Consider the following 18,850-nt stretch of genomic DNA (forward strand, 5'->3'; position numbering starts at 1 on the left):
CCATCCATCCATCCATCCATCCATCCATCCATCCATCCACTTCATGATGACTCCAATGACTCCACTCTAACATTAATCCAGTCCAATCACGTGAATTGGAGTTCCTTGGATTGTACCACTACGGAATCCCCGCCCTTCTGATGGTTCTTTAACTGTGTGCTGGACTGTACTAATCGGAGTAGAAGGGGGGGATGTTCTTATAAGGCTAAGGCAGAGAGAAGAGGCGAGTCAGTGGAAGTTTCGGAGCCGGACAGAGAGCTGAATGACTTTTCTGTTCATTAGAGACCCCGAGAAAGACAGAGAGAGAGAGAGAGAGAGAGAGAGAGAGAGAGAGACGGAGCGCGAGCCGATGCGCGCATCTAATGCTTTTGGTTTTGTTTTCCGGGACGCAACATTTATGAGCAGAAACTCTGCTCTGTAGTGCGGAGAGCAGCATCAGCACCGGCACTTCAGCGTGTGTGTGTGTGTGTGTGTGTGTGTGTGTGTGTGTGTGAGAGAGAGAGAGAGAGCGAAGGGCTCTAGGAGAGTGCTGGAGGATGGAGAGGAAGATGAGGATGGTGCGCTCGGGATGCATCCGGCTGCTCTGGATCTTCAGCATCAGCACCAGTGCGCACGCTGCTTCTCCATCCACCCGTAAGTTCCACTTGATGCCTTTACGGCTAATATGGTTTCATGCCAATTATGTGTGTGTGTGTGTGTGTGTGTGTGTGTGTGTGTGTGTGTGTGTGTGTGTGTGCTGACATTTCATGAATGGCATTTCATGAATTCCAAGGATGTTCCTTTTCAGACTTTCTTTCTTTTCCATCTCACTCCTTTTCTCCTGCCCAGATTCCAATCCTTCCATATGGACTTTAATGGAGGTTTTTAAATGACAAAATATTGTGATTTTATGATTTTTTTTTTAAAACTTGTGCAGTTAAGGACACATTTGGAGTCATTATCACTGAATAAAGGTGCAGTCCTGACTACTGATGTGTCTAATTTACTATCAGTGATTAAGCTTGTTCTGATTAGCTTGATATGAGTGATGATGTTTTTTCTCCTCTATCAGACACTCTGTAACATCTAGAAAGGGGACACAATCAGAAGATTTCTCATCTCTTTTTTTAGTAAGCAGCGAGATCGTGCAAATCTGTGCACATGTAACTGCATCTCGTAGGCTTATTTTGTCACTGTTCTGCAAACTGTATGTGCTGACGATCTTAAAGTTTCTTAATAAAAGCTCTTGACAAAAGTTGTTCAATTCTATTTTGACCAGAAGACTTATTGATTCATTGATGTACTTATGGGGAGAAAATGAGAAGTCAAGTATCTCAGCAATACCAATCAAAAAACACTCAATTAAAAAGCAGTACCTGAAAATTATACTTGGAGTAAAATTATAGCTCCCTTATGGTAAAACTTACTTTATTACATGTTAAAAATCACAGAGTCCAATAAGACTTATATAAAAGTCTTTGATTTGAACAGTACTTAAATATTTGACTCATATTAAATGTAGGCTCAAAGATGCATTAAACCTCAACATCAACCTCAAAGCAAAAAACAGTTGATTTGTGGGGTTTTATTTCCTAAAATACAAATTAATTTGTACAATTTGTAAAATATAATGGAGTAAAAAGTACATATATTGAATCATAAATGTAGTTGAGTAGAGAGTACAAGTTGCTTAAATCTTTTATACTCAGTAAAAATAAAAAGCAGACAAAAAATCTATTAAGTACAGTAATGAAACACAATTACATACAACACCATTAAAAAGAACGAGGATTTTACACTATACATATAAAATACATTATAGAATGGTGAAATTCTTTCTTTGCATATCCCAGCTTGTTAGAAAGCTGGGGTCAGGGGGGCCGGGTCAGCCATGAAACAGCTCTACTGAAACATAGAGTGTTAAAGTGCTTGCCCAAGGCCCCAACAATGGCAGCTTGACAAGGCTGAGGATTGAACCCCCGACCTTCTGTCAACAACAGAGCCATCAACTCGCCCTCGCATATTGCTCTTCTAAAACAAAAAGTGAGACACACACGTCTAAATCTAATTGTTGTTCTATGTATACAGAACAGAATGGTTTTCACAATAATGTTATAACAAAGACTCTGGTCCTCATAATCCATGACTCAAAAGTTAAATATTTCCCGGAAACTGTTTTCTTACTAGCCATGATTATCTCTATAAAATACAAGCATACACATGAATGTTACATTATACTGCAGCAGAACTTGCATTGAATATAGTGTAGTAGGTGTTTTGCCAGTAAGATGCTCTACAAAATTCAATTTCTCAGACTTCTGGGAGGTAACCACTGAGCTCCCCATCAGTTCAAGTGCTCACTATAATCAACGCCTGTTTCATACAAGCCTTTTTTTAACGCAATAAAACGCAATGTAATAGGAACATATTTAACACTAGGATAAGACTTAATGGAAAGCAAAGTTAATGTTCGATCCCCAGAAGGTTATTTTCTTTATTTTACAATCTACTTTTTTTATTAGCAACACATATAACCCATAAAAACAACCCAAGCATATTTTTTTTATCTACTTATGGCTACATTTACTGTTGTAAAACATCAAGTTAGTTCCTTTTCCCGCTTGTGTTATAGCTGCTATAAACAGTCATCAGAGACTAAATTAACAGATTGTAATTAAGGAAAGAAACTAGATACACTTTTTTCATAAATGGTAAATATATGTGTTACAGAACTCTTCAATATATCAAATACAGCTATATATAGACTACTGTATAATACACTATATACATCAGATACACTATACTCTATTGACAAAAATGCCCTGGTTTGTTGCATATTAAAAATTATTTGAGATGATATATATATATATATATATATATATATATATATATATATATATATATATATATATATATATATACACGGACCCTCGATACGCGACTTTTCAATTGAAACCGGACTAACTCGCGAAAAATCTGATAGTTTGCGAGAAGCCGCGAGTGGCTCGAAAGTACGGAGTTAAATTTTAAAACAGAGTTTGTACTAATAAATTACATAAAAATGTTTGAAAACCTTTTTAGTTTTTGTATTATTCATTTAAAGTACCAAATAAAATGTTTATGACAAGTAATTCACAAATTTTGTTGAGTTTACAGTACAGTACATGTACAATTCCCCTTGAAAAAGTAAACATCAAAAGGAGAAGGAGTCGAAACCTCGCGTTTTTTGGTTACTATATATATATATACTGTATATATACTATACATATACACTGTGTATGTATATATATACAAGCTGCAGCTCCATTCAAGATGTGCCTCACCTCATACAAAACAATGAGAACGTATTCGCTGTTTGAAAAGATGAGTGACTTTTAACGTAAAAAAAAAAAAAGATGCTCTTTGGATGTCATGTGCAAGTCCTTCATGCTGAATGCTTTGTGCTTACATGACGCCTTCTGATCTCATGTCCCAATGCATCAGTAATCTTCTTCATTCATACTCCCACACGAGATCGCTGCGGTCTTCTGATCGGCTTCTTTTGAGAGTTCCATTTTGTCTCCATTAAAACAGAGGTATGTCTTTAAATTCTGAAGCAGTCTTCCCATACCATAAGGGGGGGGTGTGAGAGAGATTGATTAATGGATTAATTGATTGATTGTGGGTGAATGTTAACTCTGTGATGTTTTTCATTAGATTTCCCATTTTAAATTTAAATTTTCCAGCCAATCATAACTGAGTATTCAGACAGACCATGGTATAAATCCTTATATACAATTTCATATAGTTGTACGAGAAACAAACTAAAGAAACTTTATAGGGGACACTGAAAAGTAATAAACAACAACTGATTGCATTTAGTTAATTTAGCAGGCGAACATTTAGGGGTCCCTGCAGGATGTGAACGTACCCTAACCAAGTAGCCTTTGAACTATAACATGAAACTGTTTCAAAGTTAAAAGTAGGTAACATGCATTCGTTGTGACTTGATCAGGGTCTTAATGCAGCATAGATTTATAGGGTAAGAGTCATTAATAGATAACATGTATGACTTGTCAGCCTGCTAGTTCGCCAAGTAGGCACCGTTTTCCCAAGTGTCCCCGCACACATCAAAGAGACTTCGCTGACCTGTTTTTGCGTCCCATCGTGCTGTTGTCCACTGCTGGATATTTTTATAGCCGGTGGTTCAAGGGAGTGGAGGTTTCTGAGCCTCTTAGGAGACTGCAGCAGTATTAGATATGGCCTAAAAGGGGAAGCTAGCACACCTATCGTGCACTGGTTCACTTTACTCACCCAGATTTCCTACATTTAATAAGGACATTCAAGAACTCGGACAGAAAATACAGTATTATGCGTTTGTGCTTACGTTGCCTTATGTAGCACCTTGTCCAGTGTAAATTGATGCTTTTTTTGGTCCTGGGGAGCGTTGTTTTGCGTTTTGTTGTATACTGTACCAGCTGTATATATTTGAAGTAAAATAAAAAAGCCACTTGACTTTAATACAGGTGAAAGAATCACAATAATGATTTATAATTTAGTAAGAAGTCTGGTGGAAATGGTAGCTCAGTGGATCAGACCTCTGATTGGAAGGTTATAGGTTCAATTAGCACTACCACCAAGCTGCCATTGCTGGGCTTATAAGCAATTCCCTTAACCATCAACATTTGACCCAGCTTATTGGTATCGGATTGTGGGTCCCTGGTGGTCTAGTGGTTAGGATGCGGTGCTTTCACCGCTGCGGCCTGGGTTCGATCCCCGGTCAGGGAACCAACCCCAGTCACTCTTAGTGCCAGTCCCAAGCCCGGATAAATGGGGAGGGTTGCGTTAGGAAGGGCATCCAGCGTAAAAACATGTGGCGGGTCTGCTGTGGCGACCCCTAATGGGAGAAGCCGAAAGAAAGCTTTTATTGGTATCGGATTGTGCTTTAGTACTGTGTCTTTCCTGGTTTGCAAAAGGCTATGTCGGATATGCACACCTCTTAATGTCGGCATGACTAGTAATGCTAACATATCAGGATGAGATTTGATCATTTTCCAACAGGGTTTGCAGAACAAACTCATAAGCTAAATGTAACACCGTGAAACTAACCCAGCAATGCCTAATTACCCACAATTCTGTCTTCTTTGAACAAACAGCAGTAAATAAGCACTTTGTCACACAATTACAAACTTTCACATCACCACCTCCCCTGCATGGATGTGCCCCAGTTCTGACTTAGATCCGTTATGTCACTGTCATAATCCATGTCATTTTCATAAATATGAATATGAAACGCAGTATGATTTATACATGTTAAAGCTGCAATCTGTTAATACAATTTTATTTATATATTTATATATATATATATATATATATATATATATATATATATATATATATATATATATATATACCTTTTTAAATAAATGATCGAAAATAGAGGTCACACAGTGGGAAGTGTGACAGAGGAAAGATTCATGATGTAGCTGTCAGTCAAATCTTTATCACTTTCAGCAATGTAGACATACATCCATAACTGACATCTTTGGCAGACTTTAACCCCCTTAGCCTTCAGCGCCGCGCCTGCGCAACCGATATCCCGTTGTTCTCAGGTGTTAATGTTTAGCAATAGATTAAATAAATAGGGAGAAGAGTAACCATGACTAACTATACATTATTCTAAAGGTCTAAGTCTCAAGCAGCGATTTTAGATCACTGTTTTTCAATGGAAAACGTATAACGAATGTATTTGCTGAATTTGTGTAAGCAGTACACAACAACAACATGCATAAAAAAAATGCACCACTTACATTATTATTGTAATAACGAGTCAAAGACATCCACTGCTGCTCATCCCGGTTTATTTGAAAAGATAAAGGTCCACTGAACAACATGCCGTAAACCATTTTATGTATGACGTACGAAAATTGTTTTAAGATACAAATGATCGACTATGCCATTGAAATCATGCGAATTGTTTTTTTATGCCTTAAAAATACTAATAAAATAAAAATAATTGTACCATAATGTATGGAAACATGATGTTATAAATAATAATAATAATAATAAAAGAAAATAAATAATAAATCTATACTATGCTATGGTATATGAGTTCACACCATAGTGCGCTACCTACATACTGTAACTGAATGACTAACGTATATGTTTATTAAACTCAGCCCCCAAAATGTCAAATTTCTAAAATTGGTTTTTAGTGAGAAGTTAAATCTTCTCAATTTGATATGCATAGCGAAAGTTTTTTTCCTCAAAATTGTACTTTAATTTTAATTTTATGATTATATATATGAATAACTATCTATTAAATTTAAATAAAAAAAAAATACAGATTATTCCTCCTTCGAGCTGACTTTCCTGCTTGAAAACCCTCCAATGTGGCTAAATTCAAACAATTCTGCAAAGGAGAGCGGGTCAATATTCCTCCACAGCGGTGTGAAAGACTCATTGCCGGTTATCGCAAATGCTTGATTGCAGTTGTTGCCGTCAATGGTGTCACAACAAGTTATTAGATTTAGGAGCAATTACTTTTTCACTTTTGTCAAGGTAGGTTTGGCCAGCTTTTTTCCCTTAACAAATGAAATTATAATTTGAAAACAGCTTATTATATTTACTTGCTTGAAGATTTGAATCATCTCATTGAGACAGATATGAAAAAATTAAAAGAATCAGGAATGGGCAAATACTTTTTGCACAGCACTTTATACCTCTTTGTTTTATTCTTATCAAAGCCTTTGTTTAATTTTTTACTCATTTTTCAGTTTCACAGTCTTTGGTTTAGTCCCAGTTTGTATAGTTTTTCTTGGATATTTATATTATATCCAAGAAAAATTTATATAAGTAACTTATTATATAAGTAAACCTTATTTATTTTATACTTGCATCTGCTTGCACTTGTACTATTAAAATATATTACATTTGTCTAAATGCTCAGGCATGTTTCAAAATGGCTGCCATTCCTCCCTCAAAATCAAAATGGAAATGTATATTTGGCTGAAAATGGTATGCAAAAACTTGATAATATATAACTGCACAAAAAATAAATATACAATTGAGTTTCAGTGCAGTATATAACTAATGACAGTAGGTGTGCTGTTACATGAGTATTTCTTCCCTTGTTGTTGGGTGATTTCATGGATATTCATAGAAAATCCATTCTAAATTCTGAGGTTCCAGAAATAAAGGCTTATTAAGTCAGTCCTTGAATGCCTGGTAAATCCACTTGATTACATCTTGTAGAGTTCTGAATGGAAGAGTGTTGAGAAGAAAGCATTAGCCATTTAGAGACACAACAAACAAGTAGAAAGCCTCCCTGGTTTAATGAAAGGTTTGGGTACAACTGCTATTTTTAGACACCTCAAAGCCATTCAAGCCATCTCCACTGTAAAGTGTGTTGTTTTGATCAACAAGGATTGAAAAACTGTTGAAGGTTAAGGCAAAAGTAAGGGAAACTCTAACTTAATAAAGGTCCTAAGCCTTACATAAATGGTAGTGTCCACTTGGTCAAATTTTGCAGAATTTCAAATTGGAGAGTGGCAAGTAGAAAGCCATTAGAAGACTCAACAAACAAGTAGAAAGCCTCTCTGCTTTCATGAAAGGTATGGGTACAAAGTGCTCTGTTTTTAGAGAGCTCCAAACCATCCCTATAAAGCATGGTGTGGTGGTATTTTGATCAACAATTGAATTGCAAAACGGTTAAGGATTGATGTGAAAAAAGGGGCAACCTTAATAAGGCAACCTAAGCTACAGTGTCTTACATACATGATTGGTTCACTTGATCAAATTTTGCAGGGTTCTGAATGGAAGGTTTTTGAAAAGAAAGCCATTATGAAACTCAGGTAGAAAGCCTTTCTGGTCTGATAATTGGGTTTAGACAGCTTTAGACCATCCCCACCATGAAGTAAAGTGTGGAAATGTTTTGATCAACCAGGATTGGGAAACTGTTGAGGGTTAAGTTGAAAGAGGTTAACTGTACAATACTGTGTGGGGCCAGTGCTATGATCTGGGGCTGCTGCAGTTGGTCAGGTCTGGGTTCAGCAACATTGTGTGCCCAAAGAATGAGGTCAGCTGGCTACATGATTATATTACATGAATGACCAGGTTATACCATCAAAGGATTTTTTTCATCCCTGATGCCACAGGTATATTCCAAGATGACAATGCCAGGATTCATTGGGCTCAAATTGTGAAAAAGTGGTTCAGGGAGCATGAGACGTCATTTTCACACATGGAACGGCCACCACAGAGTCCAGACGTTAACACCATTTAAGAATCTTTGGGATGTGCTGGAGAAGACATTGCGCAGCAGTCCGATTTTCCCATCATCAATACAAGATCTTTTTGAAAAATAACAGCAACTCTGGATGGGAATAAATGTAGTGACATTGCAGAAGCGTATCAAAACAATGCCACGGAGAATGCATGCCGTAATCAAAGCTGAAGGCAGTTCAATGAAATATTAGAGTATGTGGCTTTTTTTTGGAGAGGGCAGAAATCATTGTCAATGTTTTCAATGAAGTCCGTTTTTATCCTTATGGCTGCAAAATGTAGAAAGGTTTATGGGGTAAGTACTTGCAAAACAAGGTCCTGTGTGGACTTTTCTTTTGTGTAAAATACCTCATGAAGTATTACTAGCTTGTCCTAACAAGTGGTCCACTGAACATAAATGAGTAATTATTTCCATGAAACAACTGTCTGACAAAAAAGTTCAAGCTCAAGATTCAACATGTCTACCTTCTGGTTAACAATGCTTGTTAAAAAAAGTAGTTGTCTTTTAGCTGGATAGATAATGGTAATGCTTCTGGTGGATTCTGGGTGTGAAATAATTGTACTCAGTAGGGTTACATGGTTCGCGTTGGTTTTTCCCTGGAATGAATGCAAATGTCTCATTAAAACTCGGAAAGGCTTGCGGAAATTTTTGAAAACATCCTGTCGTACACGGCATGTTTTCCGAACTTGCAAACACATGTAGCTCATTAGAAGCAGCCGCTGCTTTTACTTTTCTCATTAAGAGATTTTAGAAGTTTGGAAATTTCCTGCCCTTGACCATGCACCTTCTGTTAAAGGCTTGAATTCTTTCGGTTTGTTTTGAGCTGCAACTCTGCTGTATTGTATTAAAATGCTCAAACTGGACTCATTAGTTTGGCAGTGCTGTATGCATGTATGGTTTGTCCTAATTTGAGACATTACAATTGATTTAAATATAATTAATTTGGCTGAAATTGTGTCAGGATAAATGCTGGATCATAGTGTATTGCAACCCATTGGATGCCAAACCCATCGGATGTGACTGTGGATGAAATCTAGCACCCAAAATGAGACAGAATATGACAGGGTCCACATTTTTTAAAAGCTACTACACATTTCCTGTCACATGACTTTTTGTACCTGAAGCGCATTGTCTTGTAATTAGCACCTGTATAAAAACTTACCTCACAACATACTCAGTGTCCCATATTTGTCTTTCCAAGAATGTCTTCTGTAGATGTTCTCTTTTCACTTGGTTTGGTTATTGTATCTTTGTCTCATTGTTTTGATTTGTTTTTGGTCATTTTTGTATCGCAATTTTGTATGTTGAATGAATGTATCTGCATGCTTTATCTATCGCCTACACATGAATACAGCAGGAGATTTGCATCCAGCCCACATGGCGTAAGGTCAACTAGGAGAACATCAGCTTTATCTCTTTGACCTGAATGGCCAGATCTAAATGTTTACCCAGTAACCCACCACCATTGCCCCTGCACCTTATATATTTTGGGGTGAGCATGCCATGATTCAAGTTGCAACTATTTGTAGGTGTCGTATTCTGTCATGTAACACAAAGAAATGAAAAGGGGGACACAAGTGAAGATTTTATTGATTTAAAATGTCAGGGGAGTCTCCATACACATGCTACACTCAGGGCATAACATTTTAAAATGTTCCGCCTGTCTCACTCGGGGATTGACACGATTTCCCTTTCTATCACCTGTCTGAGTTTCCTGGCAGACCAGCACGCCTTTTCCTGGCGACCGTCCGAGTCCACTTGCCAGCAGGCATCTCTTTCTCCAGCACCTGCCCGTGCTCAGTCACCATTCGGCGACCCTTCCGCTCTTCTCTGCTTGGTGGATCTCTCTCTATATTGGCGTCGCTGGACTAAAACAGAGTGGACTGATTAGTCTCATCAGCTGCAGGTGTTTCTTACCGCTCGTTCCACCCGGCTCCACCTTCCACTATTATTTTAGATGTGAACTAGACATGCCTCTGTTTTAGGCTCCTCCCAATTTCTCTCATGTAACTTCTTAATAGTGTTCCTGTTCATCTTCAGTTGTAATAACAATGTTAAACTCTCACTGCATGCTTAACTCAACTCCTGAATAGAGCCCTTAGACCGCATTGAAAATACATATAAACAAAAATGACTAGTCTCACTTACGGTGCACTTTTCTCCGGTATTTTCAACTGAAATTCAGAGCAGCACAAATCTTTATATTAGTGTGTCATGGTTTAGCAGAAATTTGCACACCACTCTTCTTCACTAAAAACAGCACTCAACAACTTGACACGTTAAATCACTACTCAACCCTGATGGAACCTGGGACCTGGTCTGATCACAGACACTGGCTGCCAGAGCCTTAGAACAGAACTTTTATACACTGTGTGTAATGCATGAAGGATGATATAAAAGGATGATGTGAGTGGGCATCATCTGGCAAGGCTTGCTTTATGCACTTTATGGAGAATTATTTAGCTTTGTGAAAGCTTCAGTCTTGTACGTAAAATGGTGATTTAATGCTTGCTTTGAGTGTCGTGGTCCCCATATCCTGCCCAAGTCCATTACAATTCATTCTTACATTTGTGTCCAACAGTCAGACTGCCACAAAATCCATTGATGTAGCTTTTTATATCCCTGTCTCCCTCTTTTTATATTTCATTTTTTACTGAATATTTTACTCCTATCCTGCCCCAGGCCATTCCGATGAAGTATATGCATGTCAGAGTAATATGAAGGACAGTATGTTAGGTACATGCAGCATGTGGAGCAGCTATAAATACACTATTTGGGCAAAAGTCTGTGGATGTCAGGCCATTGGTACTCCATTCTTCTAAGAAGTTGCTACTCTTTATTGTGCTTTCTGTCAAAAGGGAATCATCCGTCTCCATACTACTCTGTCCTCTACATCTGTTTCTTTCAAACCAACTACCTGCATGTCCTCCCTCACCACATCAATGAACCTCCTCCTTGGCCTTTCTATTTTCCTCCTTTCTGGTGGCTCCATCCTCAGCATTCTTCTACCAATCATGTCCATCCCAGTGCTCAAACTGAGTCAAGTCTTATGGGGGGGTCCCCCGTTGTTGTATATTTCATATATCTTTTACTAAAATAATCTTGGGTCTCCAGCAAGGATAAATGGGGAGAGTTGCGTTAGGAAGGGCATCCAGCGTAAAAACATGTGCCAAATCGGACCCCTAATGGGAGAAGCCGAAAGAAAGTTTAATCTTCTTTAATCTTGTTTAATCTGATGCCTAATGGGGGGGTCCCCTCAATTCGAGCAATGGTCCATTCTAATTAATGAAAATATGAGGATCTTCAACCCTGCCACCACCAGCTCTGAATACTGTTTTTTTGTCAGTGCCACTGTATCTAAACCATACGACATTGTATGTATCACTACAGTCTTATAAATCTCGACTTCTCCAGGCTTGTCTCTACCTGCTCCCTACTCTTGCCACAACTTCACAATCTAGTTCATCCTAAAGGTGTTTAATATGGTTGAGGCTAAAGCTCTATAGCAGGCCACTCAAAGTCTTTCAAGCGCAGCTTTTGGATATATTGAATAAACCTTTTCTTTTCACTAAAACAGTAAAACGCAACCTATGGCACCTGATTGACAGCACTTTCTTCTTCATCAACCACCAATTTACGTCTGCACATTCACACTGATTCTCATTGCTTTGCTGTTATGGATTAACAGGTTGGAAGCAATTGGCATTCAAGCTTCCGTATCACAATCACGCAGGGGGCATCGTAAAACAAGCATGCTGGCACTGATTAATCTGCATGCTATACATCTGCCTATAGAGTATTATTATAGAGCTCTGCTTCATGGGAAAAATGTTGCTAATTTGCTTTGAATTAGCAAAAACAGGAGAAGAGCTGCTCAGTTGATTTAGCCTTGGGCTGCACACTAATCAGGAAGGCTTTAGCTAATTAGGACTTTGTTATTTTTTTCCTGGTTCACAAGCATGTACTGTGGATGAAAGGAGTGAGGATGTAAACTTGAAAGGAAGTGTCATGGAGATTTGACGAAATTTCAGTGTGTGTGTGTGTGTGTGTGTGTGTGTGTGTGTGTGTGTGCCATTTGGTAAAGACAGAGATACTGGTCAGTTTAAATACTTGTGAATACTGTTGGCTTGAGCATGTTCTGAATTGGTTTTCAGGGCATTAGTTTTTCCTGGTGCTCTAATTTTGCACTTTGATACTCACTTTTTGCTGTTGTCAATGGTCCAAAATGGTCAATTTGGTATTAATGCTTGATATTAATGATTGTTTATTTCATTGTGTAATTATTTCCGAAATTTCAATATATGCAATGTGAAATATTTAAAATTTGTATTCCAAATAAAACCATGCATATTCTGTATATATAGAATCCATGTTTAAATTGCTTTTTTTTTTGGGCTGTAATAAATGCCAAAACACCTCAGTTCAACCTTGAGTAACTTTTCTCTTTAGCATTTTTGTTATAGTGTCTCTTGATAATTTACTTATTCCTTGTCAAATGCCTATTTACAATATCAAGTCTTTTACTATATATAGGAAGCTAACACTTCAATGAACAGTAATAGAACCTTAAAGTAATGATGATAATAAATTAATGATTTTAATTATTTAAATTTTTATAAAAACAAAACTATTGATGCACTATTAAAAGTAACTAAAACTAAAAAAAAAAATGATGTAATTGGGAAACATTCTGAAGATTATCTATCTATCTATCTATCTATCTATCTATCTATCTATCTATCTATCTATCTATCTATCTATCTATCTATCTATCTATCTAATCATAGAGTTTGAGATTGATAAAAATGCCGATGCCGTTATCTCAGTTATACAGCTGAGTAATTAAGGGGGTTAAGGGCCTTGCTCAAGGACCCAACAGTGGCAGATTGGTGGTGCTGGGATTTGAACCCATAACCAGCTGATCAGGAGTGAAAAATCGTATCCAATGAGCTACCAGTTTCCCAATTTCCCTGACTGTTATGTGTCCTCTAAAGGTTTATTTGTTCTACAGTAAGCTGGCTTTCTCAATGATCTCACTGATGTCCCTTTTGTGCTGTAAAATGTCTTTTTTATTTTTTTTTATCCAAATTGTGTGGAGAAAGATGTCTATCCAGAATGCTGTTCCTAGTAATTTAACATGCAGATCTGATAAATATCAGTGAACATAGTTACAGTACTGTTTCTTTGCGGTGTAAATGAGACATTTGAAAATTATGCAGACATCAGAAAAATACCGTACCATAGTTGGGAGGGTTCGTGGCGCATAGCAAAGACGAAGGAGGATTTGCTTCCTCATTAGGCAGAAAACATTCTTCAGTCTGGCTTCTGTCCCACACATTGAAACATCTACTGATGCTTAACAGCTTGTTAGGACAATATTTGTCAGAATCCTGTGAAGTGGAGTGAACGTTCTTTTTTTCTAAGGATTTTTTCTTTTTTTGTCTGTGTATTTCATGGCCTCTCTTTGATTGTGACTTTTTCTTTGTATTTAATTCTCATTACATTTAAAATATTATATATATATATATATATATATATATATATATATATTTATTTATTTATTTATTTATTTTTTACTTATTATTACATGTATAAATATATGTATTATTTGTCACTCTAGTTATACCTGCAATTCTTTTTTATGATACTACTTCTTTGAGCTTTTCAGCATGGTAGTGAAGGTCAATGATGTAAGACAGGCAGTGTTATTCTGCTAATAAAAGGTGATAGAGCTGCTGGTTAACACAGTGGAGACTGTAATTACAGATTGATTCTAATTACGGGACGCGCGATCGCTCGGCAAATGCGTGGGGTGCAAAGAAAGACAACTTTGGACTACAGAAAAATGAAAACCAAGCACAAGAGTTGCTCTAAATCCATTTATCTTGAATTTGCACAAATCCCTAATAACTTTTTTCCTGACAATAAAAACTACGTAGCGTCTTTATTTCCAAATTTGAATAGAAAAAAATATTTAAACAATTGCTAGCTAGTTAACGAGCCACTGTAATTTCCTGATGCGATCACGTTTATACCTGTGGTTCCATTGTGCTGTTGTTAGATCTGTGGGTTTTCACTTTGAGAAGAATCGCTGTTACCGCACACCAAATGGCGGCCAATTGTCTTTTTTTTTGACATGCGACAAATTCTTTGTTCTGGAAAGAAAACCTTATTCATTTAGTTAAACTTTCCTTTTTCCCGTTCGCTCCGTTGATTTCATCTTTGGCAGCTGTCAGCGAGTTCTTTGTTCCAGACAGTTTATTAATACACCTAAGTTCTTGGCAAGCCAACACGGGAAATGGTGCATATACAGACGCAGAGGTGTCGTTAATGAGGAATCTGTCTCTTCTGCTATTTTTATTTTTTGTTTCCTTTCCTAATAATACAGTAATATTGAGAGACAGATCTCTTCCCCCAGCTTTACTCTGTCGTTCTCTAGGATGAAAGGATACGACTATTAGAAAAATTATGTCCCCGTATGTTTAAGCAGTAACACAAAAGCATCAGTCTCGGTGACTCGGTAAGCCAGAAGCTCATTGTAGGAGTGTAAATCTTTTACACAAGATGATGCATAATGTAGAGTATAATCTAACTCTTGTGTATCATCCATATACATATATAGGGATGGGATGGTAAGATTCACAGATTCGCATTAGAAGGCAGAAGGTACTTAAGTAAATTTTTGATTTGATGTCTGTTTCAACCTAAGAAAGCGAACGATCGGTACCATATTAAATTGCATAGCATCATATTTATTTCACTGCATCGAATCACATTGTGTTGAATCTAATTCAATATACATTTTATTAATAGCTTTTTTGTATAGAAGTCCTACAGAGATATTTTGTAAGGCAATGTAATTTCAGAATTTTTACTTGGGAATATTTTTGTTGTTAAAAAAAAAAAAAAAATTGAGATTGTTGTTGTCCCCTTTTTCTCTTTGCAATACAATCCTCTGTTTCACTATTGGTTACACCACTTCTTTTCATAAAATGAATCCGATTTTTTTCTCTACACCCTGGCTTTGATTTGCAGATGCGGGCTGATGGACAGAAGGCGGAATTGCACGGTTTGCCCGTTAATGCTTTAATAAAGTGACATTTAATTTATTGCCACTGCTAATGCAGCTAATATATGAAGGATCTTCACAGGGCAGCGGTAATTTAGCTTGAAGGAAGTGTGTATTCTGCAGCAGTGTGAAGGCTACGCTGGCCTCCGAGCTTTAATAACACGTAAGAATACGCACCATAGTTCATGATTAACTTTCATAGAAAATCCTAATTTCATATAATTAGCTGTTGTCTGTGGAAAATGTCTGGGTGAGTCACTTTATATATAAGTAGAAATTAATTAATATATGTATTTTTAAACTTTGACTTATTTGTGCTATTAAATGTTTACTTTTGTGGCTGCTCTTTTGACAGAACTCTCAGATTATAATATGCCTTTAGGGTTTGTTGCAGGTGAAATGATTGTTGTAGATTAGAGAAACTTTGAAGAGTTCAATTTGATCAATTTAGGCTTTCCTTTTTGTCTTTCACATTTCTAGGACTAATCTTTTTCACAAAACACCCCCATTCCATTAATTTCCCATTATAACCCTGCTTCAGAAAGGTTTTGATTTGCAGTCGGTTGTATATATAAAAACATTGTCAATAATTACTCTGTGAAAGTTTTCTATATTCATGTTTAAATCCAATGAACATTTATTCTAGATGATGTCTGAAATGTTTGTATGATTTTTTAACAGGGACAATACACTAGACATTGTTGCACACTGACACACAATGGCATGTAAATAGGGCATATAACATTAAGCCAGTTTGCAGCCCTCATCCCTGGTTAGACTTTTACATAAGGTCAAAACAACCAAATAAAAAAATACAATAATAACCACAAAAAACAAAACGAGTACAAAAAAGAAAAAAAAAATGAGTGTATAAATTCAGTGTCTACATAATTAACAATAGCACAATGACAAGCCTAAGCACATATTTAACATTACGCAAAATCACGAACATAAAACATAAAATATAAATCAACTTGCACAAAAAAAGGAAATATAAACTCAACCAGCCTGAAAAAGCTTCTTTGTAAACTATTATAATTATTTGTGTAAATAGTTAAAGCTCAAATTTTTAATGTCAGTTTTTACATAAACCCTAGATGGGTGCATTTACTTTTGCAACGCACTTAATCCTTGAGGGTTTGCAAATCTCCTTGTCCAGTCACAGTATGCTTTGTGTTCGATTTGCACCTTCTCAGGTGCCTCAATAAGAGAAGGAAATGCGAGTTTTGCTTTGCAATGCTAAGACACAGTCATTCCTTTTCTTTCCGTGTGGCCAGCGTTTTTCCTGCCGAGCTACTAGATGGAATGAAAGGAAATGGTAAGCTAAGCAGCCTCGAGCAGTGTCTTTATAGCCCGACCTCACACTTCCATTTTCTTTCTTACATTATGGGTGCTGTCCATAATGATGAATTGCCAATATTCTGCAATTCAATTCAACAGTTTTACATATAACTTCACAATCTGCAGCAAGTAAAACAGTCAAAATAACAATAATAATAAAAGAGAATAATGTAATAAATAATTAAATAAATATATATTTTTTTAGAACTTAAAAGCTCCTATTGATTGTTTTTTGGCTTCTTTGCATCCGATATTGATTACTAATTTAATATCGATGCTTTCACTGGACTGGATGATTTTCCTGGAACCTTTTGATACTCAAATATATAATACATAGACAAAAGTTAGTTGTTTTATTTTGAGCATTCCAGATTTAGTCCCCATTTGCTGTTATAATAACTTCGACTCTTCTGGGAAGGTGTTAGATGTTGGAGTGTGATTGTGGAGATTTGTGCTTATTCAGCCACAGGGGTGTGAGTAAAGTCGTGTACTGATGTAGGTGAGGTGATGAGGCCTGGGTACAGTGTGTTTCAATTTATCCTAATGGTGTTAAGTAAGGTCAGAGCTCTATAGCAGGATTTTCCATCCAACCCATGCAAAGCATAAATTTATGGACAAATTGTCATGTGTATGATCATTGCAGCAGTACAAATCTACACATTTACATTTGCGGCATTTAGCAGACGCCCTTATCCAGAGCGATGTATAAAAGTGCTTTGAGTCTCTAGTAATGAATAAATCTACACTGGTACACAAGATTACAAACTTAATATAAATAAACTTTCCTTCGGCTTCTCCCGTTAGGGGTCGCCACAGGGGATCCTCCGCATGTTTGATTTGGCACATGTTTTTACGCTGGACGTCCTTCCTAACGCAACCCTCCCCATTTATCTGGGTTCGGGACCAGCACTGAAAGTGGCTGGGGTTGGTTCCCTGACCGGGGACCGAACCCGGGCCGCAGCGGTGAGAGCGCCGCATCCTAACCACTAGACCACCAGGAACCTTACAAACGTAATATAAATATAACCCCAGAATTCTACAAACTTGGAAAGTGCTAATTTAAGTGTTTCAGGAAGCTGAAGGTCTTCAATCGCTGTTTGAAGATAGTCAGGGACTCTGCTGTACGGACATCTAGGGGAAGTTCATTCCACCACCTCGGTGCCAGAACAGAGAAAAGCCTTGAAGTGTACTTACCTCTCATTCTGAGAGAAGGTGGTACCAGTCGAACAGTGCTGGAGGATCTCAGACAGCGTGGTGCAGTGCGAGATGTGATGAGGTCACTGAGGTAAGATGGCGCTGGTCCATTTTTGGCCTTGTAGGCAAGCAACAGTGCACTACATCAGTGAGCTACATCAATGGGATAAGTTCTTTTTGGTTAGACGCAATTTTTAAACCATTCATTCCAAACCTTCCGCATCAGCACAAATACAACAAATACATAATACTGCAGGGTTTTCTCTTTTTTACTGCTCCATGCTTTGTAGCGATGGTCGATGGGAGGATTATGAACACTTTCTCATTCCCCGTGCTGGTGTAGTAGTGAGATACTGTTTGCTCTGCCAGGGGCATTTGCACAATATATCTGTGATTAATCCTCATAGTTCAGCGATTCTGCAGCAGGGGCTCATATAGAAGCCATTGTTTGACCCCTCTGTGCTGAAATTTATGACTCGTGAGCTGTTGCATTGCAAAGATGCCCCGAAAATGTATTTCCCGGTCTGTCTCGCCTTCTTATTAATGGCGGCCTGAATGTTCCGAACTGTTTTACGAGCAGTGAAATGGATCTTGTGTGGCCTTTTCGAGACACACACCACAGACTAGGAGGCGATTATGCGTCGGCGGAGCCCGTACACAGAACTGCGAGCGATGGAGATATATTTCTATTGCATATGCAGCATTTAATGGAGCGAGAAAACTTGTGAAATGATAAGTAAAGCATAAATCAGCTGAGCAAAAAATACCCTAGTTTTTATTGTTTCATGACTGCACGTAAGCCACATACGATACTGGTGTGTTTATGTTGCAAAGGTTTGCGTGTAGCAAATGCTCCATTAGACACGGGTCACAGATGGTTTTTATCTCTGGGGAATTCTGTCATTGAAAAAATGTGACAAATAAAATCTTTGTGTCCACACAAAAATGATCACAGGAGCAACACAAGCCCAGGAAGTGGTGATAGTACATCATGAAGCACATCA

General features: G+C 37.4%; 1 protein-coding gene and 1 non-coding gene across 2 annotated transcripts in view; both read left to right on the forward strand.

Annotated features, from left to right (window-relative positions):
* Positions 1–228: 228 nt before the first annotated feature.
* Positions 229–18,850, forward strand: part of LOC124375583 (contactin-associated protein-like 2) — a 124,082-nt gene continuing 105,460 nt past the window's right edge. Inside the window, exon 1 of the mRNA XM_046834065.1 lies at positions 229–633. Within this exon, the coding sequence (XP_046690021.1) occupies positions 537–633 (97 nt within the window). The 5' untranslated portion in view covers positions 229–536. The remainder of the gene's footprint in view (positions 634–18,850) is intronic.
* Positions 4,675–4,746, forward strand: trnae-uuc. The gene has a single exon. It is a non-coding gene; the product is annotated as a tRNA-Glu (tRNA).

This window comes from Silurus meridionalis, chromosome 21, assembly GCF_014805685.1.
Source record: "Silurus meridionalis isolate SWU-2019-XX chromosome 21, ASM1480568v1, whole genome shotgun sequence".
Classification (NCBI taxonomy): domain Eukaryota; kingdom Metazoa; phylum Chordata; class Actinopteri; order Siluriformes; family Siluridae; genus Silurus; species Silurus meridionalis.